General features: G+C 38.5%; 3 protein-coding genes across 3 annotated transcripts; 1 reads left to right on the top strand and 2 right to left on the bottom strand.

Moving 5' to 3' along the window:
• Positions 1–1,327: 1,327 nt before the first annotated feature.
• LOC121431883 (proton-coupled folate transporter-like) lies at positions 1,328–19,138 on the bottom strand. Its single transcript, XM_041629662.1, has 5 exons — positions 17,820–19,138; positions 16,752–16,883; positions 15,970–16,053; positions 12,338–12,494; positions 1,328–2,295 (listed from the first exon to the last, which is right to left on the bottom strand). Exons 1-5 carry the CDS (start codon positions 18,847–18,849, stop codon positions 2,193–2,195), a joined length of 1,506 nt encoding a protein of 501 aa, XP_041485596.1. The 5' UTR covers positions 18,850–19,138; the 3' UTR covers positions 1,328–2,192.
• LOC121431885 (histone H4) lies at positions 6,756–7,181 on the bottom strand. Its single transcript, XM_041629664.1, has one exon. The coding sequence runs from the start codon at positions 7,137–7,139 to the stop codon at positions 6,828–6,830; it is 312 nt and encodes a 103-aa protein (XP_041485598.1). The 5' UTR covers positions 7,140–7,181; the 3' UTR covers positions 6,756–6,827.
• On the top strand, positions 8,090–8,551 carry LOC121431884 (histone H3, embryonic). Its single transcript, XM_041629663.1, has one exon. It carries the CDS (start codon positions 8,126–8,128, stop codon positions 8,534–8,536), a length of 411 nt encoding a protein of 136 aa, XP_041485597.1. The 5' UTR covers positions 8,090–8,125; the 3' UTR covers positions 8,537–8,551.
• Positions 19,139–27,215: the final 8,077 nt, after the last annotated feature.

Here is a 27,215-nt window from a genome sequence, read left to right as displayed (position 1 = left end):
AAGACGATTCGACATAATGGAAGGGGGAGGGGTGGTAAATGGTCTTGTATACCGAAGTTAAGAATCCATAGAAGCCCTATAATATTTAAAATTTCCTGTCTGAGTAATTAATTCATTTAACGTCATTTGACGACAAAGGGGATTTTTTTTATGAACAGGAGTAATTTTACAATATTTACAAGAACGGGTGAGTGAAATTACATTTCAAAATAGATTTTCACCAATGATCCGTAATACTTACACAATGATCGCTTTTGTCATGTTTGTATTTGATAAAAATTTATGAAGAAATTGAGAGATCTAAAGACTTTTTTACTTCATGATAGCCTTATATACACAAAAAATATACTATATTTAAAATTGACTATACATACAATATTCTAAATACAATGTGTCATAAAATTCTTATCATTGATTTTATTAAAGAGAGTATATACACAATAATTTACATTGGGTAGTACTTACATCAGACTGATTTATATACAAAAATAAATGCGATCGCAATGTACAATGGAATTCGATAAATTGGAATCGTTACTGATTTCACACCACCTCCAGTTAAAAAAAAACATTTTTTTTGTCACAGTTTCAAATAAAAAATATGGACTGAAAGCCTTCATGCATGAACTAGTGTAATAAACAACTAAATTTTATTATATAATGATCTCTCCCCATGATAATAATACTAATCATCATAATAATAATAATTATAATAATAATAATAATAATAATAATAATGATGATAATAATAATAATAATAATTGTATTATTTATAATGATGATGATGATAATAATAATAATAAAAATAACGGTAATAATGATAATAATAACAACAATAATGATACCAATACTACTACTAATAATAATAATAATAATCATAGTAATAATAATAACAAAAAATTACAATAATTTTAGTAATAGTTATATAATAATCGGAACAGATAATTTAGATGAACAAAATATCACACTATAAATCCTGATGAAATTGTGGAAATTCACGAAAAGTGTTGATAAATAATTTGTTATAAATCATTGCATCTAAATCTGATTGATACGCCTAACAATTACAAAAAAATGAATGAAACTAACCACAAACAATACGCTCAGAAAATGTTGCTAGCATCACACACATGATACGATTATAACGATTATAATCATGATAATCTATATTGTTGCGATTGTCTTGAGATGAAATTAGAACAAATAAGAAAAACAAGAAAAAAATGAATCCTCATCACTAAAATTTATTTAGGGAATCAGTATTTTTATTGTAAATCCACAACTTTATCTCCATTGAAAGTAACATAACGCTGCCGGAAATTTTATGGGGGGGGGGGGGCGTAAGACGGGTGATGTCCTATTTTTCTCCATTAATTTCTATAGTTCGATATGCATAGACTATTATTCCTTATTCAAAAGTGTAATTTTCAATTTTCTTTTTTTTACTTCGAGAAAAATCATGGAGGGATGGTGCATGGTTGCCTCCTAAACAATGATAATTGTAATTATTATTATGTCTTTATTTCATTTTTTTCATTTTTTTTTTATGAACCACCAAACAGATCGTTTCAATCTTGTAAATATCAAATACTTATTCTGCATGATTTTGCATGAACATGAGGAAATCGTTTACTGATCATTCGTTATCCAGTTACTTATCAACTTTTTTTGTCTTTTCCAAATCTCATTTAACGGAGGCGTGCGATCCGTGCGATTCAGTGAAAGAGCGCCATCTACTGTTCAAACGAATGATTGCTGGACATCGCCCAGAATTTTTTTGCTTATTGCAATTTTTTAAAAATCTATTAGATTTTGAGCCCTACACTAATAAAAGGGCAAACATGCATCGAAAGTAATTAAAGAAAAACAAAACAAAACAATGCAAAAATCAACAGGTTGTTTTCAGACATTCAAAAATTATGACAATATTTGAAGACCGCATGGGGAAAATTATTTTGATCCCACTGACGTCATCGATGTCAACTTCGGATGGGCGAAGAATAGGGGTCCCCCGCCCCCGCCGATCTGTCGGAAGAGGTGGGCGCGGTTTGGTATTATGCTCCCCGGATCAGTGCACATGTCGTCGAACATCGGAACGATGTTGAGGTAAATGAATGACATGTCGGGCAAGGATCGCTGGACTGGACTATTCTGAACATGATATAGAATCCAAACTGGTTTTGCCAGAATCATTATTTAAGATGAGCCGTTTTCACCAACTCCAGTTTGTCACTACATCCATCCTCGCCCAACTCGTCATAATCCGTGTTGTTGTTTTTCATACACTGGAGGCCGCTGTAAAAAGAAAGAAAAAATACAATCATAATAAATTGATTAATAAAATTATAGATATCTAAAATTGATGGATTTCATACTTAATACTGGATTAAATTAAAAGCTTTAATAATATTAAATCATTCAGCAAAATATCAGTGGATTTTTTTTTAAATTCAACTGAATTTTTAATCTTTGTTCTCAATTTGAAAAAAAAAAATATGTCAAAAGCAAGCAGCTGCCCTATTTGGCATCATAAACTTCCATTATTTCAATGGTTCATAAGGACTGAAAATACATATTTTGTTCTCACGATTAGCTCTCAATTTGTCTAATTTGGATATTGAATAGACTGATAAAAATCACTGAAAAGTTTTCGAGATAATGCGTTTTATGGAATTTTTTAGCAGTCATGTTTTAGAGTTTGTAAATAAGTCTTCAGCAATCACCCCCCCAAAAAAAAAATCAGTTCTCATAATGAATTTCCAGAATCGCGAATGAATTAGCGAATCAAAATTACCAATGAATCCGCAGAGAAAATGCTATAAAAATATAACGATTCATGGAGTTAATCAGATTTATATATAGTTTTGGAGAGGCAGCTACCATTTAATGATAAAATATAGTGAGAATGAAGCTATATAGGCCTACTAAACAAACACGAGAGGAAGAGTATGAATGAAATAAATTTGCCCATTGTTTGGATATGATAATTGTCATAAATTCGAACCTGTCGCCATGTATCATGTTTTTAGAAGAAAACAAAATGTAGAGAGGAACGGTTAGAGAGAAAGGGAGCCTGAAAAAAATTGTGGAAATAAAGTTGAATATCTATTGAAAAGTAAATCAATAAGTTGAAAAATAAATTGAAGCCAATATCATAGAAAAATTAGGAACAAAATGGATCATGATATCTGCTTGAATATAAATTAAAGTCCTAATTAAGTAGCAGGCCAGCTTTCCAAACCCTGTCCTTCATGATTTTTTTTCCCTCTCATATTGGTTGATTCCCTTTGGCCATTATGTATTATCTGATATTTCATATACTCCGAACAAAATTCATTATGACATTGAAAATAGGAAAACTAAATTATTGGAAAAGACTTTGTGTAAAACAAAACAAAACCCGTGATAAACATGTTAGATTTATGAAATAAAAATTGTCTGTACACGGTGTGTCATATGGTCGTACACAATAATTTTTCTTTCACCTCTATATAATTATCATGTATGTAAACAAGAAAATCAAATATTCGAGAATATGCGCAAGGGAGCGAAGCGACCAACTGAGCATTTGCACTTATTTTCTGAAAATTTGCAAAAGCTTTTAATCAAAATGGATGGGGGGGGGGGTAACTACCACCATTGCCTCCCCCCTTGCCAACAGACTCCCGTTGCATGTGTACGACCATGATAAAGAAACAGACCGTATGAAAAATGTCACAAATTAAAAACATGAAATAAAAATAAATTCAAGATGACAGACAACCCCTCTCTTCTTGATGTATTAAATGATTCCCATGTACTCACTTCTAACAAAAGAACTCACTTGCAGGTACAACGAATATCCTATACACAGAAAATAATTTCCATTAGATTTTTATGCGGTGTTGATAATGGCAGGTATTGTTACGTCATCTTGGTCTACATATAAAAAGCATGAACAATAACATGTCCTCGTATTTGCTTTATTTCTTGCACGCCTTGGTTAGGATGAAAAAAAAGCGGGTGGGGGTTACTTTTTTTTACACGCGCCTTTATACAATTGCGATTGACGGTTGTCACGTTTGTATTGGAGATTTGCAAGACGAAATACTGTCAGGGTCAATTAACATGACTGAGAGAAGCAAATATTTGCACGTTAAGTTAATAAATGGAAGAAGGCTGTAGAAATACAAATAAAAATATGAAATATTGGTAACGGTTTGAGAAAAATCCAAGTTGAAGTTTTGATTTGGGACGTCATAGAGGAGCAGCGGCCTTTTATGTAATATAAAACGCTTAGGACCCTGATCTATTTTTCTCCCTCTCTCTCATTCAAGAGCTGTTGTTGTGTTTGTACGGTAAATTATTGACAAGCAAAAAAAAAGTATTCACAACCAATTCGAGGTTGTTGCAGGAAAACGTTGACAAGCTCAAAAAAAAAGGGGGGACCCTCCCTACCAGATCGGTGTCAGTTTGTTCCATTGACAATTTGATAGGCCCCCCAAAAACTTTTTTTTTATACTCACGATATAAGGGGAAGCTGCTCGACTATAATTGGGCCTACGCCGCCTCCAAAAAAAAATTGTTTCCTCAATCCTAAATTTTGCTACTTTTCGTTTTGTCAGGTGGACCTCCCTGTATTTTTCTTTTCCTTTTAGTGGCCTACTGTAAAACTAAGTGCATTTTACCAAAATAGGGGGACGAAACATTTCCCAGATTAGACAGGCCGGGTTTTATCAATGGCAGTGTATACAGCCACACGCGTGTGTCTTTACCATCCAGCCACACGCGTGTGGTTATATCCAGGGGCCCGTTGCAGAAAGAGTTGCAATCAATCGCAACTCTAAAAATCATGCGCAACTTGATTTTCAACCAATCAACAGCGCACATTTGGAACTTGCGATTGATTTTTTGACTTGCGTTTAAACGCAACTCTTTCTGCAACGGACCCCTGAACACCTATCTGTGGATACCGCCACACGCCGCCAGTAATAACAGTAAAACGCGTATGTAGGTCTGACCGTCTATATCACGATCAAAATAACCTCATTTCTTCATTAAATTCTTACATTCTAAACCACTCTGATTTCTTTAAATCATTTCAATTTCATTCTCACCGTCTTCTCTCCTTGCTTTTCTTGTCTTATTACAAAAGGCCGCCTGTTAAATAGCAAATTCTCTTTTTCTACTTGTGTCGATTCTGGCTTCCTTCGCGGCGCGGTGGCAGACCCATATACAGCGTTAGCGCAGCGCAGTAGTAGACATACACAGTTTGGGTTTACGTTTGGTACGAATTATGAATATTCATAACTTAGTAGTACGTCTTGGTAGTGCTTGCATGAATATGCATGATTTCATTTTTACGATCTCCTGCTAACGATATCGATAGCCTCAGGAGATGAAATGAAAACGAATACTTAGTAGATGGATAGACAGATAAAATTTAGATAAACAGGAAACAGATAGAGTGATAGACATATAGATAGATAGATAGATAGAAAGATAGATAGAAAGATAGATAGACAGAGACACCGGGGATAGTGGACAGATAGATCTGACAGAAAGACAGAATATATAGGCCTGGCATTAGAATGAAATATGAAGAAAATAAATGAATCTATAAGTATTAGATTTATGGGTACCTACATTACTACTAAAACAAATTATTGGATAAATAAATAAATGAAGAAGTAGACCTAGGTAAACTTAGACTTCTGGTGATGGGAGAGGGTCATAATGTATATATCATAACCACTGGCGTAGCCAGGAATTTTCAACAGGAGGGGGGGGGGGGGGGGGCAAGGAGAATGTAAATTCAAAATTCAAATTTACCTAGGTCTACTTTTTCATTTATTTATTTATTTATCCAATCATTTGTTTTAGTAGTAATGTAGGTACTTATAAATCTAATACTTATAGATTCATTTATTTTCTTCATATTTCATTCTAATGCCAGGCCTATATATTCTGTCTTTCTGTCAGATCTATCTGTCCACTATCCCCGGTGTCTCTGTCTATCTATCTATCTATCTTTCTATCTATCTTTCTTTCTATCTATCTATATGTCTATCACTCTGTTTCCTGTTTATCTAAATTTTATCTGTCTATCCATCTACTAAGTATTCGTTTTCATTTCATCTCCTGAGGCTATCGATATCGTTAGCAGGAGATCGTAAAAATGAAATCATGCATATTCATGCAAGCACTACCAAGACGTACTACTAAGTTATGAATATTCATAATTCGTACCAAACGTAAACCCAAACTGTGTATGTCAACTACTGCGCTGCGCTAACGCTGTATGGGTCTGCCACCGCGAAGGAAGCCAGAATCGACACAAGTAGAAAAAGAGAATTTGCTATTTAACAGGCGGCCTTTTGTAACAAGACAAGAAAAGCAAGGAGAGAAGACGGTGAGAATGAAATTGAAACGATTTAAAGAAATCAGAGTGGTTTAGAATGTAAGAATTTAATGAAGAAATGAGGTTATTTTGATCGTGATATAGACGGTCAGACCTACATACGCGTTTTACTGTTATTACTGGCGGTGTGTGGCGGTATCCACAGATAGGTGTTCTGGATATAACCACACGCGTGTGGCTGGATGGTAAAGACACACGCGTGTGGCTGTATACGGTTATTTCAGTGTTTTTTTTTCCAGGACAAAAATGACCTAGCCCTGGATTCTACTTTCTAGAACCTATTTAACTCCAGCCCCTACCAATCCCCCTTACTTAATTTACCTCCCCAAAAAAGTTAGAAATGAGACAAATGTCAATGTATTCTTTCTTGGATATTTGGTGGCTCTGAAAAGAGCCGGTTTTGTTGATGGGCTAGAAGAAAAACTTCTTAACCTCCGAATCCGTAGAGGGTACGTCCCTGCCTCTTGAGAGCGTAGACGACATCCATGGCAGTGACAGTCTTCCTCTTGGCGTGCTCGCAGTAGGTGACGGCATCACGGATGACGTTCTCGAGGAAAACTTTGAGAACACCACGGGTCTCTTCGTAGATAAGACCGCTGATACGCTTGACACCACCACGGCGGGCAAGACGACGGATAGCTGGCTTGGTGATTCCCTGGATGTTATCACGCAAGACCTTGCGATGACGCTTGGCGCCTCCCTTTCCGAGTCCCTTTCCTCCTTTACCACGTCCAGACATGTTGATTGTTGCTTGATGAATTTCAAACTGAAGCACCACTGTATTTCAACCGTATTTATAAGCTGTATGCGAACGTGAGTGACAGAGCGAAACTTCCTTTGTTTAGCAAACCCAGCCACCCGTCACGCTCGCTATTTTCCCGCCGGCTCACTCGCGGGTAATTCATGAATATTCATTAGGTTGAGGCAGGACCGATTTCTTTCGCAACAGTTAAATTTCTTTAAATCTACCAACCAAAAAGAAAGAATTTGATATGATATAATGACGTTGGTTACATATCACGCTAATACATAGGTAAATCAACAGTTAAATTTGAATGAAGAAGAAATTATGCCCAATAAACCGTACGTCATTCGCTTACAGCGGTACCGTCTCCCATATGAATTATTCATAAACACACGATCGCTCGGTAAGCAGCTTTGGTATATATATTTGTGTATTTTACGATAAAAATTGAAATAATTACACTTTTTATCAACAAGTCAGTGGAAAAACACATCAAACATCGTATAGATTCAGATAATTAATAGAAATTTACAAAACAAAACAAATATTTAGACTTTTCCTTTCCGTTTTCAAATCTGCTGTGCCGAAAACATAACTCCGCCTAACTCATAAATCATTCATGAAACACACGATCGATAGGCGAGCGATTCGGATAAATTTATTCCTGATTTTTCTAAAATCCTTCAAGATATGTCAGCATTTATTTATTGATATCTTGTACAAATATATTTCGCATTGCATCAAATCATAAAAATGTGAAAATTTACGCTGAAAAGCGAAATATTATATATCTTGTGCTCCCTTTTCCACGCCACGGAGCCGCGAGTTTATTGCGTTATTCATGAGCGCAGTTGGCCGTAGCGAAATAGACCAATAACCGGAGATAATGTAATTGACCAATCGGAGAGCAGTAGTCTTGTAGTATAAATACCAGCGCGGTCCATTTGAAAATTATCAGTCGTATATCTGAAGAATCAATAATGGCACGTACCAAGCAGACCGCCCGCAAATCTACTGGAGGAAAGGCTCCACGCAAGCAGCTCGCCACCAAGGCAGCTCGCAAGTCCGCCCCAGCCACCGGCGGAGTCAAGAAGCCTCATCGTTACAGGCCTGGAACCGTCGCTCTCCGTGAGATCCGTCGCTACCAGAAGAGCACCGAGCTTCTCATCCGCAAGCTCCCCTTCCAGCGTCTGGTCCGTGAGATCGCCCAGGACTTCAAGACCGAGCTCCGCTTCCAGAGCTCTGCCGTTATGGCTCTCCAGGAGGCCAGCGAAGCTTACTTGGTCGGTCTTTTCGAGGACACCAACCTTTGCGCCATCCACGCCAAGCGTGTCACCATCATGCCAAAGGACATCCAGCTTGCCCGCCGTATCCGTGGCGAGCGTGCTTAAATTTATCGTCTCCTAATAACGATAACAAACGGCTCTTTTCAGAGCCACCTAAAATACAAGAAAGAATCAACAGTTTCCTCTCCCTATTTTGTAGAATAATTCATGAACTTCAATTTTTTTTTTGGGGGGGGGAAGAGGAGGGTTGAATTGAATTTCAATTAGGTCTAGCTGGCTTACTCTAGGCCTAATTAGAATTTCACTGTACGGTATCAGTATTAACGTTATTGGGAAGGCATGAGTTGTCAAGTAGTAGGCCTACGGTACTGTCTGATTTTCAGTATTTAGTACCGTACTGAATATTAAATAGTGAGAAAAATACTGATAGTGATAGTTTCCTGTAGATTCTAGAATACTTATTTCTAAAGTTTCACTTGTATGTGTGGTCCTACCGGTATGGTATTTTTTTTTAAACCCTATCTAGGCGGGGGGGGGGCCTCGGAGCCCCCCCCCCCCTCAACGAGTCCTGCAATATTTTCGCCGTGCGAAATTTTTTGACCGCGCCGCTCGCTGAGTTTTTACTTTCAAGTCTTGCGCAACTTTTGAGACCAATTTTGCGTCACCCGGGTACGTGGTTCCGAAATTACGCAACATTATGTAAGTGCATGTCAGACCGAAAATTGCTCAAAAACGTGATTTCATGTACAAAGTCAATGCAAATTGTGTTTTCAACCAAACTTCATAAATGTATGATTATTTTTAGTTTTGCTAGTCTAAATTTATTCATGTTATGATTTTTATGAAGAAGAGTCCCCAACAAATTTCACTGAAAAACAATGAAAAACAAAAGGTCAAAAAAACAAAGAAATACATAAGAAATTGCAAAAAACAATATAATACATAAGAAAATGATTTGATATCACAATTTTTTTCATGTATTCTTGCTAAGGACACCACAAAGAGTTTCTATACCAAAAATTAGTACATTTGGAGCTTTATTTAGGGAGTTAGAGGAAAAAGTATGATTTCGCATACTAATTACGCATAAATTAGCATAATCATTTAATAGCGATTCGCATGAAATAAATTACTATACAATCTTGTAGATTATGTCCCAGACAACCTGCGTGCCAATTTTCGGCACGATCGCGCGGTCGACGGCCGAGATCTTAGGGGGGGGGCCTGGGAGGCCCCCCCCCCCCCCCGGCCATAGGAACTCCCAAAATACCCCGGCCTAGATAGGGTTAAAATAGGGCCTACAGATTTCCTCGCCGAAATGCCGATTTTCAGCTTCAAAAATACTGAAATGTTCCTTTTCAGGTTGGCAGTTCTGGGAAGGAGATTTTCCAACTATAAATTTGTACCGTATTAGATTTCAAGGGGCATGCGCATTTGAGACAATAACAAAAAAGAAACGTTTTTCAGAGTGGGGGGGACGGGGGGTGCTGACCATTCAAAAAATCACCATCATGGTAATTTTTACTGTTTTTTAAATAAGTGGGGGCTGAAGCCTTCCGCGGCCCCTGGGCGGGGGGAGGGGGGAGGCGTCCATGATGAATTTGTCCTTGGAAGGTGGGGGTATGGGATGGGAAGGTGGATTTCTTTTTCTTAATAATTCCGATAGCCTAGGTCTAGACTTTTTCTATTTGAAAATAGAAAATAACTAGATTCTAGTAGGATCTACCAGTAGAACGGTATGACCAATGAATCTCTGGTATAAAAATGTGTAATTGCTCAGAAATTTTGCAAGTTCCAGCCAGGTGTGCTGTCTATCTATGCTACAGCCATATCGTAGGAAGTCCGATCCTTAGTTCTTTGAGGAAGGGGAGCCAAATATCACCCTCTCCCGGACCCCCCCCCAAAAAAAGTAAGACGAGCTAAAAAAAACTGCAAACAAACACAGATCGTCGACCGTGGAAAACGGGGTACGGTATACCGTAAAGCTTAGATCTACATGCAGTTCTAAAATACACACAAAGAATACGCGTTTGAAACTCGTGACACCTAACCCTTTAAATTTGTTGATAGTTTTTTTTTTGGTATTTATTAGATTACCAGTAAAATAAAATGTCACCGTCTTCAACTTTTTTTTTTTGGGGGGGGGTCGAAAAAAATGGGTTAGGAAATTTCATTAGTCGGGTAAATTGTTACAGGTTTCTGTGATTATATCGGAAAGTGATTGATAAAAGATCTCGATTTTAAATTCATAACCTCGGGCCATACCCACTCTTAAAAACATGAAATTAGATGTTCTTTGTACCTTTAAAATGTTCTGAATTATCCGATTCTTTCCGAGTGTCTATATATCCATTTATTCTAATCTTCCCACAGGTCGTAATCATAATTACCTTATAGTACTAGATCTACTGTGTAATAATATAATCATACACCAAACTAACGTTAGAGCGTGTCAGCTCCATGATTAGAGGGTTTTTTTGTGCCACTAACATAGAGATATACATGTAGCTCTATGGCCACTAAGTACTTGATTAGTCTGCTACAGCTTTGTTAAACAGCGCCCCCATTTGACGCGCTTTGCTCAATAGTCATGCTCTCGTATTTGATCATTGACATGATTGAGATAATATGCTGGATACACAATGTACATTGAGCTCTCCAATTACTGATCAGTAGAAGAGAGGTGCTAGAAATGCGTCCTCAATTTTATATCATTTTATTTATGATATCATGATAAATGAAAAATGTCCATCGCCAACACTTGTTGCTTATTGTCCCTTACCAAACAAACGAGGCGCCTACTATTCTAATAATAAAATAATTATAGAAAGTGATAACGGCATGAATTCATTCATAATGTTTACTTGTTCCTCATTTTTCCATTTCATTCAAGCAATAAATGAAATGTATAATTAAAATACAATAAAAAGAACGAGGCCAAAAATGTGGAGAACCCCATTGTGAGCGTCCTAATTATATGAAAAGCAATTAGTTCAAAACGACAGAGGTCGCGCTTTATTTTCATAACGCGGAGGACTCATAATTAGCGTCGTCGCGGCTTGCAATAAAAATTAAAACCTTCAATGAATATATCACAATAAAACCAGTCCTATTCACGATGGTATGAATGGCGCCAGCAAATAAGGACATTTCTAGTTAATTATAACCCCATTTGGCCGTCATTTTGAATTAATCAAACGAAACAAGGCTGGTGGATTAACTGGATGTGAACCCGACTCACGCACGCTTTCACGTGTCTAAGCCAACTGTACCATATGTAGTTCCGTTTTAAAAATATCTTATGTCCGAGGTTTAAGCAGTATGGATATAATATAAACAACTTGTTGCAGTGCAGAGCTAGGGGAAAGTCCTTATACTGCCAGTATTGAGTGAAGGGTTTACGTCACCACGAGTGGCGTATGAGATACCGCCCCTCCCCCCCAAAAAAATGAGGGGACCGGATATCATTATGGGGACAAATAAGCCCTTTCAAGATGAAAATCAAGCAATCTCGTGGTGAATTTCGCAATATCATCAAATCTCACTTGTTTTCCTTTTTTGTAGTTCTTTTTTATTTTATTTTCGTTTTTATTTTCTTTTTCGTGGAAGTCTGGCCATTTAGGTCTTCTTGTATTCTTATTCAATCTTACATCAGTGAAGGGGGGGGGGGTCAGTGTAAGCCTGTAAATATTAAACATCAAATTCAATTGCAGAAACGGGTTATTTCTGGATTACAAATATCAATAGGTTTATAATTTTAAATACCAAAGCACAAAGCAACACAAACCACATAGTAACAACATAAAGAACAAGCACTACCCCCATTAAAAAAAAAACACACACATACGAGATTACAAAAACAAGTGACGACATTAACCCCTCTCACCCCCCTGTGACGTCACTTACCATGTGATGGCAATAGGAATAAGCACGACAAACCCAAGGACGTAGAATGTTAAGGTGGGGAGTGTATGGACGGTTCCTGCGTAGATGGCAAAAGCCATGACTTTGGCGATGAACTTGACGGTGTTTCCCACACACCCAGCGTAAGTGAAGACGGACACTGTAGGTATGGAATTCAAGAAAAATAACACATAATCTTAGTTATGGAAGCGGCACTGGCGTTATAGATTGATGTTGGGGACACTGCCACTGGACCCCAATATCCAAGACTAATATAAAAAAAGACGAAAGAAAAGGGGGAAAAATGATGACAATGAGAAGCGGCGCTCAAAATATGTCAAGTTCTCACAAAATTAAACTTTCTTTTTAAAGAAGGTCAACATTTTCGCTCACTCGCTTAGCTCTCTTGTGAATTTGGCACATACGCCACTGGGAAGTAGGCAAGGATGGGCTGGGGGTCGGGGATGTTCGTAGGAAGCATGTGCCACATTTTCAACTAAAATCAAATGTTGTACCCTTTTATAACCGGCAGGAAGTAATTCCTCAAAAAGCTGTGTGCGCCTTAATCGATTGCCTAGCTTAGCCGGGGTAATAATAGCAGTGCCTTTTTAAAGCGCCATGAGCACCGAAAGGTGGACCTGTGCGCTATATAAGTAGCCACCATTATTATTATTATTATAACTTTTCTAACCCGATCTTTACGAAGTGTCTCATTCGGGGCTTCAGCCCCGAGGCTAAATTCTTAAAAGTAACCCATAGTTTACATTTTCCCTTAAGCCCAATTCTAGTCTTGTAATATCATAGTCAATATTGATCCAATGGCGGATCCAGGGGGAGGCCCCATCCGACACGTGCCCCCCCACCTCCCCTCTTGATAGCCATAATAAGAATATTTTCAGTGGAAAATATTTCGGGCGTACAAGCAAGTGAAGAACTCCCCCTTTTCTTTTTCCTTGTCAAATTTTCCGTGACATAAATCACTCAGGAGTGAAGACCTCCTTTTTTTTGGGGGGGGGGGGACTTGTCAGACTTATCTGAACAAAAATGCTCTTCAACCCATTCGGAAACTCCTGGATCCACCCTTGCATTGATCTTACAATTTCGTAAAAGATACATACGACTGTGATCTGATATGATGTTAAATTTCGTAAACAAATGTAGCATTAATGAACCATGGCAATGAGTACGAGGTTAAACATGAAAATAAATCGAAGCATTTAGAGGATCATAAATCACATTCAGAGAAAATAAATTAAGCTCAACTACCTTGGTGCTCGGTTACGGCGTGGAAAATAAGTCTACATTGATTGTTCGTGATAAAGGAAGTATGGAATGGTATGTATGTATCAAGTTTTCAGATACAGCGGCAATAAGCATAAGTCATTCATCTCCAAAATGCTTAAAATTATTTTCTTTATTTCAAATCTAACTAAGTTTATTATGATAAAAATAAACGTGCTTACTCGAAAGTTAATGAGAATTTGAGTGTGCATTGAGCGGGGAAGAGCACGAGAAAATGCAAACCATGTGCGCTTTTTAATGCAAATGTACACACTGTCACAAAATAATCTAGACCGTAATCTTTTATTCCCATTTCCATTTAGGGTGGGCATTGGCAATTGCCGACCCATGCCTCCCCTGCTAAAGTTATCCTGACAGCTACCCGCACTTTGATATGTTCAGTTGGGTGTGTATAATCTGAATTAAAATTGTTACAAGATTTATTTTTTTTAAAGAGTAAATTCTACTTTTTGGACATGTTATCCTCATCTGCTTGTAAACAATTATTTGTAAATGTGCATACAGCTTGAATATTTTTTGTAAAAGTGTCCATTGAACTGAGCGTGAATTGATTTTTGTGCCATGCCAAGATGATTGGCAACTTCAATCGCTATGTAGAAAGCAGAGTTCAACCGCTAGAGGGCGGGTTTCCCGTCAGGTGTGTTGAAAAATCAATAAATCTGCCGCGATCCAAACAAGACTGTTTGCTAAATGTATAGGCTAACATTATCCTGATGGACAAAATGTTTCAAAAACGTGGTCCCCCTATAGAACTGACAATAGAAAAACATTGAATTTGTGCATCCTACTTGATCGTTTCCTATTCATCTGGTAATTATATTTATGAAGTTATTGCCAATTTATATCAGCCTATTTTGTATCTTGGTCTCCGGTATCTTGAATGCCGAGGAGATCATTTGTGTGTGGAAACGACCCACAACGAACAACAACAACATCTTGGTCTCATTCATGTGATTGAAAATGACAACCAAATAGATGAAATCCGCATATCAAATAGACATCAGACAGGGCGATAATAGAACAATATAGTGATTAGACCAATTATTGATACTAGATCAAATAAGTTTCATAAGGGTATAGTTTATGATGAATTTCACACTTTGTTCCACACTGTGAACACACTATGGACACACAGTGTAAACACAGAGAACACACTATATGATACACTGTGTGCCACACAATGAACACACTGTAAATACACCCAGGAACACACTGTATGATACACTATGAACACACTGTGTGATACACTGTAAACACACACACTGTGGAATACACACTCTGTGTGCCACACTATGAACACACTGTGTGATACACTGTAAACACACTATGTGATGTACTCTGTACGCCACATTGTAATCACACTGTCTGATACACTGTGTCCCACACTATGAACACACTGTGGCACACACTGTCTGATACGCTGCAAACACACTGAGGGATACACTGTGTTAAACACTGTGTCCAACACTATGAACACACTGTGACACACACTGTCTGATACGCTGTAAACACACTGAGGGATACACTGTGTTAAACATTGTGTCCCACACTATGAACACACTGTGACACACACTGTCTGATACGCTGTAAACACACTGAGGGATACACTGTGTTAAACATTGTGTCCCACACTATGAACACACTGTGGCACACACTGTCTGATACGCTGTAAACACACTGAGGGATACACTGTGTTAAACATTGTGTCCCACACTATGAACACACTGTGAGACACACTGTCTGATAGACTGTAAACACAACGAGTGACACACTGGGGAACAATCTGTGTGAAATATTGTGCAATACTCTGTGGATCATTGCGTTATAATTCCAGAAAGCAGGAATTGATGGGTAAAATACATCTTAAGGCGAACGCACACCTAACGACTGGTCTGCGACCCGATTTCAGAATAAAATGTATAGTGTAATATAATTTAATGCTAATATTGAGACTTGGAATATCTTACTGTGTAATGTTCTAAATAATCGTACGAATACCTGGGATCAAATTTGTGACTATGCTATCATCCTTCTTAGAATAAAAGCGAATTTAATATCTAGTCGTGATGACGTCATAGCAGTCGTACGATTGGCTGCGATTTGAAATTAATTTGGACTTTACTCCAAAATAAGGTCTTGCAATCTTTCAAAATGGTTATTATTTCAACTAATTTTAACCTTAAACAAAATGATTTGTTCCATTCACATCTTCAGAAAATGAGCAAAATGCGATTTGTTCCAAAATCGGATCGCGAACAGTCGTAAGGTGTGCGGTGGCCTTTAAAGATATCACAATAAGCTGGGGTTATAGTCAGTTTTACTGATCTTATTACCTTGTTCGTGTTCTCCAACCATCTTGGACATAAGACCTCGGACAAGCGGTGCGATAAAACTGGACATTGCACCTACCACCAAACCTGAGAAATGACCAGAAATAATATATTTCTTTAAGATTTAAGAATTACTTTCTTCTGGAAATAAATTTGAATAATTATTGATAAACCTCATTCACTTGACATGAACATTTCGTTTTACATAGGATATCATACGATGTATAGGCCCTAATGATAAATGGAAATGAAGTAAAGGGGAACATTGTACTGGAGGAAATTGTACATGATACTCATAGGGAAAGTGGAAATGACTGGTGAAAAGATGGGAGCAGAAAGGCGAAATAATGAAATATTCTGGAGTAAATACAGATCTAAATTAAAATTCATTTGTATAAACGGTGAGGCAATAGGCATACAGTCTAAAATAGTGACCTTTTTGACATTTGATGCTACGAGATGCTATGCACACCCTTCTTTCTGTTGCTACTAAAATAATAATAATAATAATACCCAATTTTTATAAAGCGCTTTTCCCAGAATGGCCCAAAGCGCGTTACAGCATATTATACATATATTTGTACAACCATAATTATCTTAAGTTATTATTGTGTCAATTTCTTGCAGCAACTACAATATTAATTCATTGAAGACAATGATAATATACGGCAATTTGCCTATTACTGAGTACTACATATTCACCTTATCAATTAAATATCAGCGTCTGTCACTAATAGGTATAGTCAATGCAGTAAACAGAATTTTAGCCGAATTTTAATTCTTACCTGCATACAAAACTGGAGTAGTCTTTGCCATAGCCGTTGTCAAGGACATAGCCATGGCGCTGATGAGGCTTATATGCATCATCCAGTAATCGTTATTGAAATAATAGACAAACTGACCCCCAACTAGAGACCCTGAAAAGCAAACACACACACAAAAGAAAATAAAAATACGAAAACGATAATCGATATGCCCAAATCAAGTTGACACGAATGTTTTGATTTCTTTGTACCACTAGGCATATACGTTAATACTACGTATACTTGCGGCTATTTCATAACGCTGCTCATAAATTAAGAACGACTTTAAGATCGACTGGTGATCCTTTCTTGTGGTAAACGATATTTACCATTAACTATGCATTGGTGATTACGGCGTGAGAAAGGTTCACCGGTCGTTCTTAAAGTCGCTCTAACTTACGAACAGCTTTATGAAAACGGCCCCATGTATTTACCCTCCGTTCATTATTATAGTTACTATCCATCAATACACTACGTCAATAGTACATATACGCTGCGATTGATCTACATTTATTATACGTTTGGTTTACGCTTACACTGCCTTTGCGCTATGCTTCGTTGGCCCTAACGAATGGTTGACCTTGGGCCCGTTGCAGAAAGAGTTGCGTTTAAACGCAAGCCAAAGAATCAATTGCAAGTCCCAAATGCGCGCTGTTGATTGGTTAAAAATCAAATTGCGTATGATTTTTAGAGTTGCGTTTGATTGCAACTCTATCTGCAACGGGCCCCTTGTCTTGTTCTAACTTATGAATCTGTGAACTGGAAGTTTTAAAGCGACAATGTACACTGATACGTCGACAATTGCGCCATCATTGATGAGTGGGGGATTAAAAATCCAAAATGAGGACCCATAAAGCATCCTCTCTCGTTTGAAAGCTCATTGGGAATCTTCCAATCGAGAAGGTGTCAAAGATGGCCTTTCAGCTTGGATAGAAGACACTGTGACTGTATACAGATCAATGATAGAAGAAAATGAGCAAACGTAATCGCAATCTCATCTTAAGATGGCGCTATTTAATAATATAGTTTTCGAATTTGAAGATTTCTCACCTACTCCCGGAAGTATCAATGAAACAGCTGTATAGAATCCTACGTCGACCGGTGACCAACAGAATGGCTTGGCGAGGCCATACAGCACAACTACACTTTGACACCCACTCACACTTACTAGTGCAAATAGAAGCACCATTCCAGCTGCTATTAATTTCATATTACGGCGCCCTTCCGTGACCTTGAAAAGGTCACATGCCGTACATACGATTGTTTTCACTGTAGTAGTTTGCTTAGTCCTCATTTTAGTTTCCTCGTCCACTGTTTCAATGAGGAGGTGTGGTGATAAGGCGTAGGCGAACGCGAGCATAAGTAACACTAATGAGAACCAATAGGAAGATTCGTATCCGAACCGCGAAATGAGATACCCATTTGAAATTTGAATGGCACCGTTTCCAAAGAAGTAAACGCCCTCTGTGACGGCGATGCGTAAAGTCCGCTGGCGCTTTTCCGTGGTGTCTGCGATGTACGCATGCGCACCGGCGAAAAGGAGCGCCACCCCACCGGATATTCCCTGGATTAGTTCAGCTGCAAAGAATGTCCAGAGGGGTAAATGCGCGTAGGAGATTACAAGAAATAATGCACACTGGATGATGTAACCAAGACAAGGAACCATCATGGCGACCTTCCGTCCGGCCAGATTGCTAATAGCGCCCACTACGATGGTCGTAAAAAGCGCGGGAAATGTGGACATGGCGTAGAGGTATAAACTCCAAACCGCTGTCTGTTGCTGTATCTCGTCCTCCAGGGTGTCCGTGTAATTATCGTCGTTACATAGCGAAGCCACGGAGAGGTTGGCGATGATGGAGCTGTAATGGTGTTCTTCCCCGATGCGGTGTTTGAGATACTGGAGACGAGTGATGACCATGGCCTTTCGAGCCAATGCGATGAGGAGCAGGATCGGCTCCACCGTGATCCACCGGGATCTGGCGCGATCCCGGTCGCTGGAGATGATGGCTTTCTTTTCATCCTTGTCGCCGCAAGAACCAAGCTGCAGTGGGGTCCCGTTCAGGGTCCCGTTTGGCTCCATACCTGACTGTCCGAGCCAAGGCGTTCAAAGACCTCCTCTTGCGCCCGAAGTCTACCAAGATCTGAAAAGACAGTAAATGATAAAGGACATGAATAATATTTCAGGTATAACGTGAAATCGGGGCATAGACATAGGTAGCTCGATTTTTGTCCCCCTTGTATAGCGCCACCTTCACCTGCATGGACACCGCCTAACCGGGCGAATGATGCACTTCGGTACGCACAGATGGAGCATTCGACTGAGTTGGTTGTTGCGTTTTGTCATTGTTTCCATATCCAACATTTCATGTTTTCAGGAAGATTTACATGCTATCTATACTCAACAACATAGTACGTCATGAAACACGACTCGAAAACCGGTAGTGATGACTCATAACTCGAAAACATACCAGCGTCTTTTGAATCACTCCTTGAATTAAAGCTAAATGCTCTTAAATCAATTTACATGATCTAGGGATTGAATTACATCACTTCCCACGCAGTAATAATAATTTTACTGCTCATGATATTTCGATTTGTAATGAATGTATCGTATTGCCCTCTTTAAAATATTTTACTTCGTATACCATTAAGTCATAATATTGATTGGTAAGATGTTGCAAACTTTAGCCTCAAAACCCTCCTTTTTCTCCCCTTATCCCCCCCCCCTCTCTACCATGTCTACCCCCTGTCTATCCTTTCTCCCCTTTCTCCCCTTTCATATCTACCCACCTTTCTTTATGTGCCTTCTTTACATTTTCTTTTCCTTTCTCATTTTAATTTTTAATATTGATAAAAATCCTGGTAGCTTGTGGAGGCAAAAAACAACAACCGTAAATGATATTGTGCTATTTTTAGTTCTGACAAAGGCTTATTTCCGTTAATTGCTTTATCCTTTCCCAATATTCAATGGAATAATTTTTCTTAATTTTTCCCCTTTTCACTTCTTTCCCCCTTCGACTACTGTCATAATGAAAAACAAAAACATGTTATGGCTTTTTGATAGAATCTTCAAAACATTATCATGTCTAGAGATCATTCTGAATGTAAGACTATGCGATAATTTGAGCCCATCAAGTCCGGCGCGCTTAAATAAAGATATCACATACTCTTTAAATAAACATTGGAAGGCAAACGAAATGGGATAAAGGCGAATTTGGAGGCGGAAAGTAGACAGCATTTTTTAGCGGTGTCTGTGTCGTTGACAGGATCTATGGTAGCCTTAAAGCGAAATGGGCGTAATGGAAATGGTCCCTAGAGGTGGCGATAATGACGAAAGACGGCGAATTAGGACTGAAGCACATTGTCTCATCTGATCTGAGACAGATTGATCTGTCAGTGCAAAAAACACTCCCAAGGAGGCCCAATGGGTGCATGGGTGGTGGAAGTGGATGTGGGGGGGGGGTAACGGAAGGGATGATAAGGGTGAGAATTTTTCATCTTCGAGATAGGCTGCAGAGCCCTTTGAAGATTACAGCAGATGAGGAGGGGCGTGGATGTGGAAGAGGCATTGTAAAATACTGTTTAGGAGGCTTAATGGTTGCAAAGGCGTTTTGGAATGGATGGGGGGAGGGGGTAGGTGACGGGTGGAAAGACATAGGGGTAAGGAGGAGGGGGTGGGGGCATTGTAAAATACTGTCTAGGAGACACATTTGTGTGTGGGGGTGGATTGGGGAGGTGACGGAAGGTGTAACAGATATAGGGGTGAGGAGGGGCGGTGGTGGAGTGGGGGGGGGGGATTATAACATACTGTCTAGGATACTCATTTGGGAGTGTGGGCTGTGGGGTGGATTGGGGAGGTGACGGAAGGTGTAACAGACATAGGGATGGGGAGGGGGGGGGTTGGTGGACGGGGAGGGGGCATTATCAAATACTTTCTAGGAGACTCATTGGGTGCATGTTTGGTATGGGAATGGATGGGGGAATGAAGGAAGGGGCCGATGACGTATATGAATGAGGAGGAGAGGGGAAGGGAGGGGCGTGTAGAACAAGATGATCGATAAGGGTTGGCGACAGGTTATGTCAGGTAAATTATTAAGAGAGGGAAGGGGGAGAGAAATGGAGGGGTAGGGAAGAATATGAAAAATATGAAGGGGTGGAGGTAAGAGAGGGGTTTAAGTGAAAAAAATACAAGGAACCTAAGAGGTCTCCCTGTTATCATGTCTCTCTAGAAATTCATTCTCAATTGCTTTCATTAATTAGGATCTGAACTTCTTCGTTTGGAGGATCTAAGCAAAATTGGTACAGAGCAAGTTTTTACAATTACGAAAAGTTAAATTTACAATCAAAACGCAATTAACCTATATAGCCGGTCCTAAATCACTCTAAGAGGTAAGTAATACCTTTGTAACTTTAAGATATATTTGCCGATTTTATATTCAAACGTACATACCTCTGGCGATGCGATGGTGCCCACGATTTGAATTAAGATGCACATACAGGGAATCTGTGATACTATGTGATTACCATTGGCACGCATCACAATGTAATGGAAGTAGCAACACGACTCGATAAGAGCATTATTACCATCTTAGGAATCGACAATAAGAGAAATTGGGATATACTTTATTTTGTTGGGGGTGCGGTTATCTTGTTTAAATTTGATTTCCGTACACTTCTCAGTTTGGAGGGGTTAAAGGGGGAAATAATTAGCGATCTCACTATCCATCCAAGAACATGACTATGTATTTGTGGATTACAAATTCTCACTCATTTAATTAATTTTGCTATAAGAAGATGAACGATAATAATAATAATAATAGGAGGAGGAGGGGGAGGAAGAGGAGGGGGAGGAGGAGCAGGAGGAGGGGGAAAGGGTGGAGATGAAGGAGAACAAGTAGAAAACCGTTATTCCATACACTGTAAAAAAAACTGATTTTACAGAAAAAAGAAAGAAGATTTGGCAAAAGGCAATAATAAAATCTTTCTGTAAATTCATAAAACAGGACTTTTTCTTCAATCTAACAGAACAGGTCTGTTTAAATAGGGTAAAAGGGTGTTTCATTAAAGTAAATTTGTAAGGTTCCATACACCAAATACCAATTTCCTGTGTAAGATTACGCAATCTGGTAAGATTACAGGTGTTCTCGAGACTCTGCTGCAGGAACTTCTTTTATTTTAAGGATAAATTTTCTTAACAGTGCAAACATAATCTTGAACGTTATATACCGATTTGAAAATTTACTAATTTCAAGAAGATATTCAAAGAACAATAACACTTTTATATCCCAAACTTATTCTATAAAATAATAGACCAATATATACATGTACCACTCTCTGTGCAGCTGCCCAAGCTTTAGAAGTCAACACCCTTGCACACTGATACGATATACTGTATGCATGGTCGTATAGACCTACCAAAAGGTGTTAATAGAAAAGCAAACAAAAAAGAAAGCTTGTGTAATAAACCCTCAGGGATATAACACATTACATCAACCGAAAAATCATCGCAGGGATATACTGCACAGAAAAAAAAAACAATACGACGCTGCATTGGATTACTTCTTTCTCATTTCATTTTAATAAATCCTGAAACGGTTTTATTCCAACATCATTGTTTCGTTTCTACCATATCTCAGGAAATGCTATTTTCAAACCAAATAACATGTATTGTGCGGCGTACCGAACAGACGCCGTTGTTTTTGCCCATGATAATAAGAAGCACGCTCTGAACATTATTTATTCTCTGCTTTCCTTTTGTTTTCATATAAACATGGGAAATGTCATTCTGTTCCACATCTTTCATATCTTATTTTCACTCTGTCGTTGCAAATATATGGACATGTTTTCAATCTACTCCCCCTCCCTATTTCTTCCTCTTTGCTGCTGAAGAGGTAAATATACTTTTGATATTTCATCTCTACCTCTATTATGCGATCGGACGTTGGAGTGCAATTTTACAAGCTGTCGGATTTACTTTAAGAATATACATTATTTTAAGACCAACGACAAGAAAGCTGCTCTATAATTTGTGTGTCTACTGTTTCATAATGCTTTAACAGAAGAGTACATTAAATAAATACTCAATTAAGGCAGTGCTGCACGTTTTAGTCTTAATTGATTTCAGTTTATAAAAATAATTATTATTTACAAATATATATCATCTTGCTTCAAACTCCATCGTGCCAATAATCATAATGTATTATGTGCATATGGGGATCTGTTCTTTGGCTAATTCGAATGGGGGAGGGGGAGGCACGGGTAAACGCCCCCAAGAAAATGAGGATGGAATAAAGTTTCTTTTGGAGTGAGGACCTTTTTATATTAAGATGTGTTGTTATATACAGAACACTATACAGCATTAGAAAGTCGTTATATGAAATTACGTTTTGGAGTGCGGATCTTTTTTCTCTATATTTTTGCTTTTTAAAATAATTACAGATACAGGTCACTATTTTACTATCAGTCGCGTAAAATGGGATTCAAATGCCGTGACGTGGCAATTCGCACTATATTTTTGCCCCTTCCAAAATTCTTGCACAGGGGGCAAGTGCTGGAACTGTGACATGCCCCTTATTTTTCTTTTTCATAGAGATTGCTTTGGAAAAAAAATAGAACTCACAGGAAACATAAGCAGATAAGCAAAATAAAAACACCGAAAAGGGCAATTTCTCCGAGCAACTCATTAATTCAGTTAAGGAAAGCACAGGTCTACAAATTGTAAAACATAGTCCATATTCGGATTCTGGGAATCCATGTCATACAACACTCCCGTGCGATGAGGAACTATCACCTTTTGATTTATGCGTAAAGCAAACTCTAATGACAGTCAGTAGCTATACAAAAAGCTACGGTTATTGTTCTCACTAATCAATAGCGTACGTTCGTTGTATCGCCAATTAATTTTCGTCCATTTTCTGGGCCGCGGCCAAGCAGGGCTCGCGTACTTTCAACAAAATAATAAACAAGCAGCCGAGACTAATAGCCAACTTGAAGTAACAGTTACCTGACCACAGTAACATTAATTGGTCTCTCATCATCTCGGTAATATACCAACTTTACACGATGCTCAATGTGTATTGATTCTATGATTTACGAATGAATGGAAAAGTCCTTGGGAGTCGTAGTCTAGTAATTCTGTTAGCGTACGCCCTCGCCATGCACAGAAACGCGGGCAGCGAAAATTACCTTGTTAAATGGTTCATTTCGGGAACAGTGAATGATCATAATCACTGCGGTAATTCGCCAAAGTGAGAGATAATTTGTTTCTGTGAGGCCACCATAATTTCCAAATTCATTTTCTGCAGATCGTACCGTAACGAATTTCTAACCAAAAGTTAATGTCTTCGGATTTATAACTCTTGATCTGGCGCGAGTGTGCGTGTGATGACGGGGGGGGGGGGGGGGGGTCACTGGCGGATACAGGTAGGGGTACATCCGGCCCATCCCCCCCCTCCCGTTTGAGACGCACAAATATTTTCTCTTTTTTCGCTTGTCAAATTTTCTCTGGAACAAAATGACTTGCATTTGGTAGTGAGAACCATTTTTTGTTTGCTTTTCAAAAAAATTTCGTTTACAATAATGCCCCCCCCCTTTAAAAAAATCCAGGATCCGCCCCTGGGTGAGGAAAATTTGTGTTTGAGGGGGTGTGGAGAGTGGGTTGTAGAGGAAGGGGGGGCATGATGAAGCAGAATATATATAGATTCAGTTGGTTATGAAATGAGACATTGAGATGGGCCCAGTGCCAAGGATGCAATGCCTTAATGCGGTGTTATAATCAGCTGTCATTTTAAATGCTACATTATAGACGTTATGTTATGCATGGCCCGCTGATAGAGCAGTTTCCTAGGTGAAGTGGCCACCCTGGGTAAATAAAAAAAAGTTATTATTATCACAGCTATCATTTCCACCACCAACTTTTCCAAACTTCTTTTATTGTCTTAAAATGTGGCTATTAGATATTTTGAGCCCACTTCTTTCAAGAAGAGGGGTTTGTACAAATGTTTTTGGTAGACGGAAAGGAACAAGACAGGCTTCTTCAATATTAAAATCCAACAAGTATGACGACACTTTGGAGGATTCATCAAAATGCGTAGGTAAATGCAGAAGCCAATATATTCCACGAATCTAGTGATTGTATATCTTATTATTCTAGTTACAATAATGATACAATCTATCTCCTTGTACATGTCACAGAAAACCCCCGACACCATCCACAACCAGCGTCAAAGGCCTCGTTAATTTCCGCGGGAGATGTTTGCGGAACACTCGCAATCCGTTCCCAAAAAATATCCAAAGAAAATCACGAAATGAAAATTCATCTCGGCCCTCGCTTTCATCCCTTCACATCATCCTGATACAAACAATATTGGCTCCACCGTTTCCGATTTAAAATGTTGATTAAGTCGTCATGGCAACGATTAGGTGGCTTAACACGGAAGACAAATTACACGGGGTGATCTGAGCTGAGTTTGGGTCGCCTGTTGCGGGTTTTGCTGGCAGATGAACGTATCAAAGATGCGTGTCGAATTCCCTTCTGTTATCACTTTAATTCTTCACCTTCAAATAACAATTGCCTCAACTCTTCACCTTTCTTTTGACAACACCTGATTTCAAATACAAACAGAGAATCTGTCTGCTGCATGTGACATCCGCAATGTTACAAAACTGACGAAAGAGTAAGATTCCCTTTATCAAGATGGCCCACATGTAATCCAACGGATTGACATTACCTCTTCTGATTCTATAGTAATCGGTGCGGTTCTTAATTCTATCTCTCTATCCTATTCTGTCTTTTTCCTATTCCTCCATCCGAATTTCCTATCCTCTTTAAATCAGTAGGTATTCTTTTTTTTATATTTCTTTTAAGCTAATCATTTTCATTATATCACGCATTTCATTTCATTTCATCTTTGTCTACCGCTACTCTCCCCCCTCTATTTCTCTCTCTCTTTCTCTTTCTCTTCCCTCCCCTTTCATCCTTTCTCTATTTTTTTCTTGTTTCATTCTCATCTGTTGATCATGTTCCCCAAGTCTTGATCAACTGGAAGATTCGCACAATTTGATATGTTTACACGATGTCACTGTTATTCCGATAACGTGAGATAGGGTCTACTGTTTGCGTGGAAGACATGAAAGACGTGGAGATTAAAGCAAGGTTTCCACTTTGGCGAGTTGGAGTTGCGAGTCATACGCGAGCTGCGCGAGCTCTAACTCGCCATAGCTCGCACAAGCTCGCGTGAAATTTACATTTTTTCCTGGAATTTGCTTCAGTGACAAAAGACTCAACATCGAGTTCACTACGCTCGCTGTACGAGTGAACCGAGCGCGAAACGAGTCAGGCCGAGCTTAGTATGAGTTGCGGTGACCTTTATACGACTTAAAGCGAGCTGTGAACGAGTTATCAAGATTTTGTTACGAGTGATAAGAGTTTCATACGACCAAGGGACGAGATATGCACATTTTTGGCACTCAAAGATGGATTCCGGCGGCGGTGGCGTCAACACCAAATCTTAACCGAAGGTTAAGTTTTTGAAATTAAATGGCATCATAACTTAGAAAGTATATGGACCTAGTTCATAAAACTTGACAATAAGGTTTATCAAGCATTACTGAACATCCTTCTTGAGTTTCAGGTCACAAGACCAAGGTCAGAGGTCATTTGCGGTCAATGAACTTAGACCATGTTTACTGAGGGAATCAACATCAAAATCTTAACCTACGGTTCAATTTTTGAAATGTCATCATAACTTAGAAAATATATGAACCTAGTTCATGAAACGTGGACATAAGGTTATTAAAGAATATAAATATCCCGCTTGAGTTTCAAGTCACATGACTAAGGTCAAAGGTCAATTAGGGTCAATGGACTTTGGCTAATTGGGGTATTTGTTAAATTAACATTATAACTTTGAACCTTTATGAATCTGATTCATGAAACTTGGACATAAGAGTAATCAGGTATCACTAAACATCCTGTGCGAATTTCAGGTCACATGTCCAAGGTTAAAGGTCAATGAACTTTAGTGATGTTAGGGTGATCTGTTGAATTACCATCATAACTTAGAAAGTTTATAGATTTGATTCATAAAACTTGGATATAAGAGTAATCAAGTATTACTGAACATCCTGTGAGATTTAGTTTCAGGTCACACGACGAAGGTCAAAGGTCATTTAGGTCAACGAACTTTGGCCATGTTGGGGGTATTTGTGGAATTACCATCACAACTTTGAAAGCTTATGGATATCCACTTGGATATTAGAGTAGTCAAGTATCACCGAACATCTCATGCCAGTTTCAGGTCACATGACCAAAGTCAAAGGTCATTTAAGGTTATTGAACTTTAGCCATTTTGGAGATCAATACTATATTGCTGTCATAACTTTCAAAGTTTAGATACAGTTTATAAAATGTGGATATAGGGTAATCAAGTATCACTGACAACTGAA

Source organism: Lytechinus variegatus, chromosome 18, assembly GCF_018143015.1.
Source record: "Lytechinus variegatus isolate NC3 chromosome 18, Lvar_3.0, whole genome shotgun sequence".
Taxonomy (NCBI): Eukaryota; Metazoa; Echinodermata; class Echinoidea; order Temnopleuroida; family Toxopneustidae; genus Lytechinus; species Lytechinus variegatus.
Note: the sequence above shows the minus strand (reverse complement) of the source record. Positions and strands in the feature narration are given on the sequence as shown.

Excerpts from the sequence above, each read along its gene's own strand:
- LOC121431885 (XM_041629664.1), bottom strand. The coding sequence starts at position 7,139 with ATGTCTGGACGTGGTAAAGGAGGAAAGGGACTCGGAAAGGGAGGCGCC.
- LOC121431884 (XM_041629663.1), top strand. The coding sequence starts at position 8,126 with ATGGCACGTACCAAGCAGACCGCCCGCAAATCTACTGGAGGAAAGGCT.
- LOC121431883 (XM_041629662.1), bottom strand. The coding sequence starts at position 18,849 with ATGGAGCCAAACGGGACCCTGAACGGGACCCCACTGCAGCTTGGTTCT. Across the intron at positions 12,495-15,969 it reads GGTTGGAGAACACGAACAAG|TGTCCGTCTTCACTTACGCT; the intron begins GTAATAAGATCA and ends CCATACCTACAG. Across the intron at positions 2,296-12,337 it reads ATTCCTATTGCCATCACATG|CGGCCTCCAGTGTATGAAAA; the intron begins GTAAGTGACGTC and ends TTCTTTTTACAG.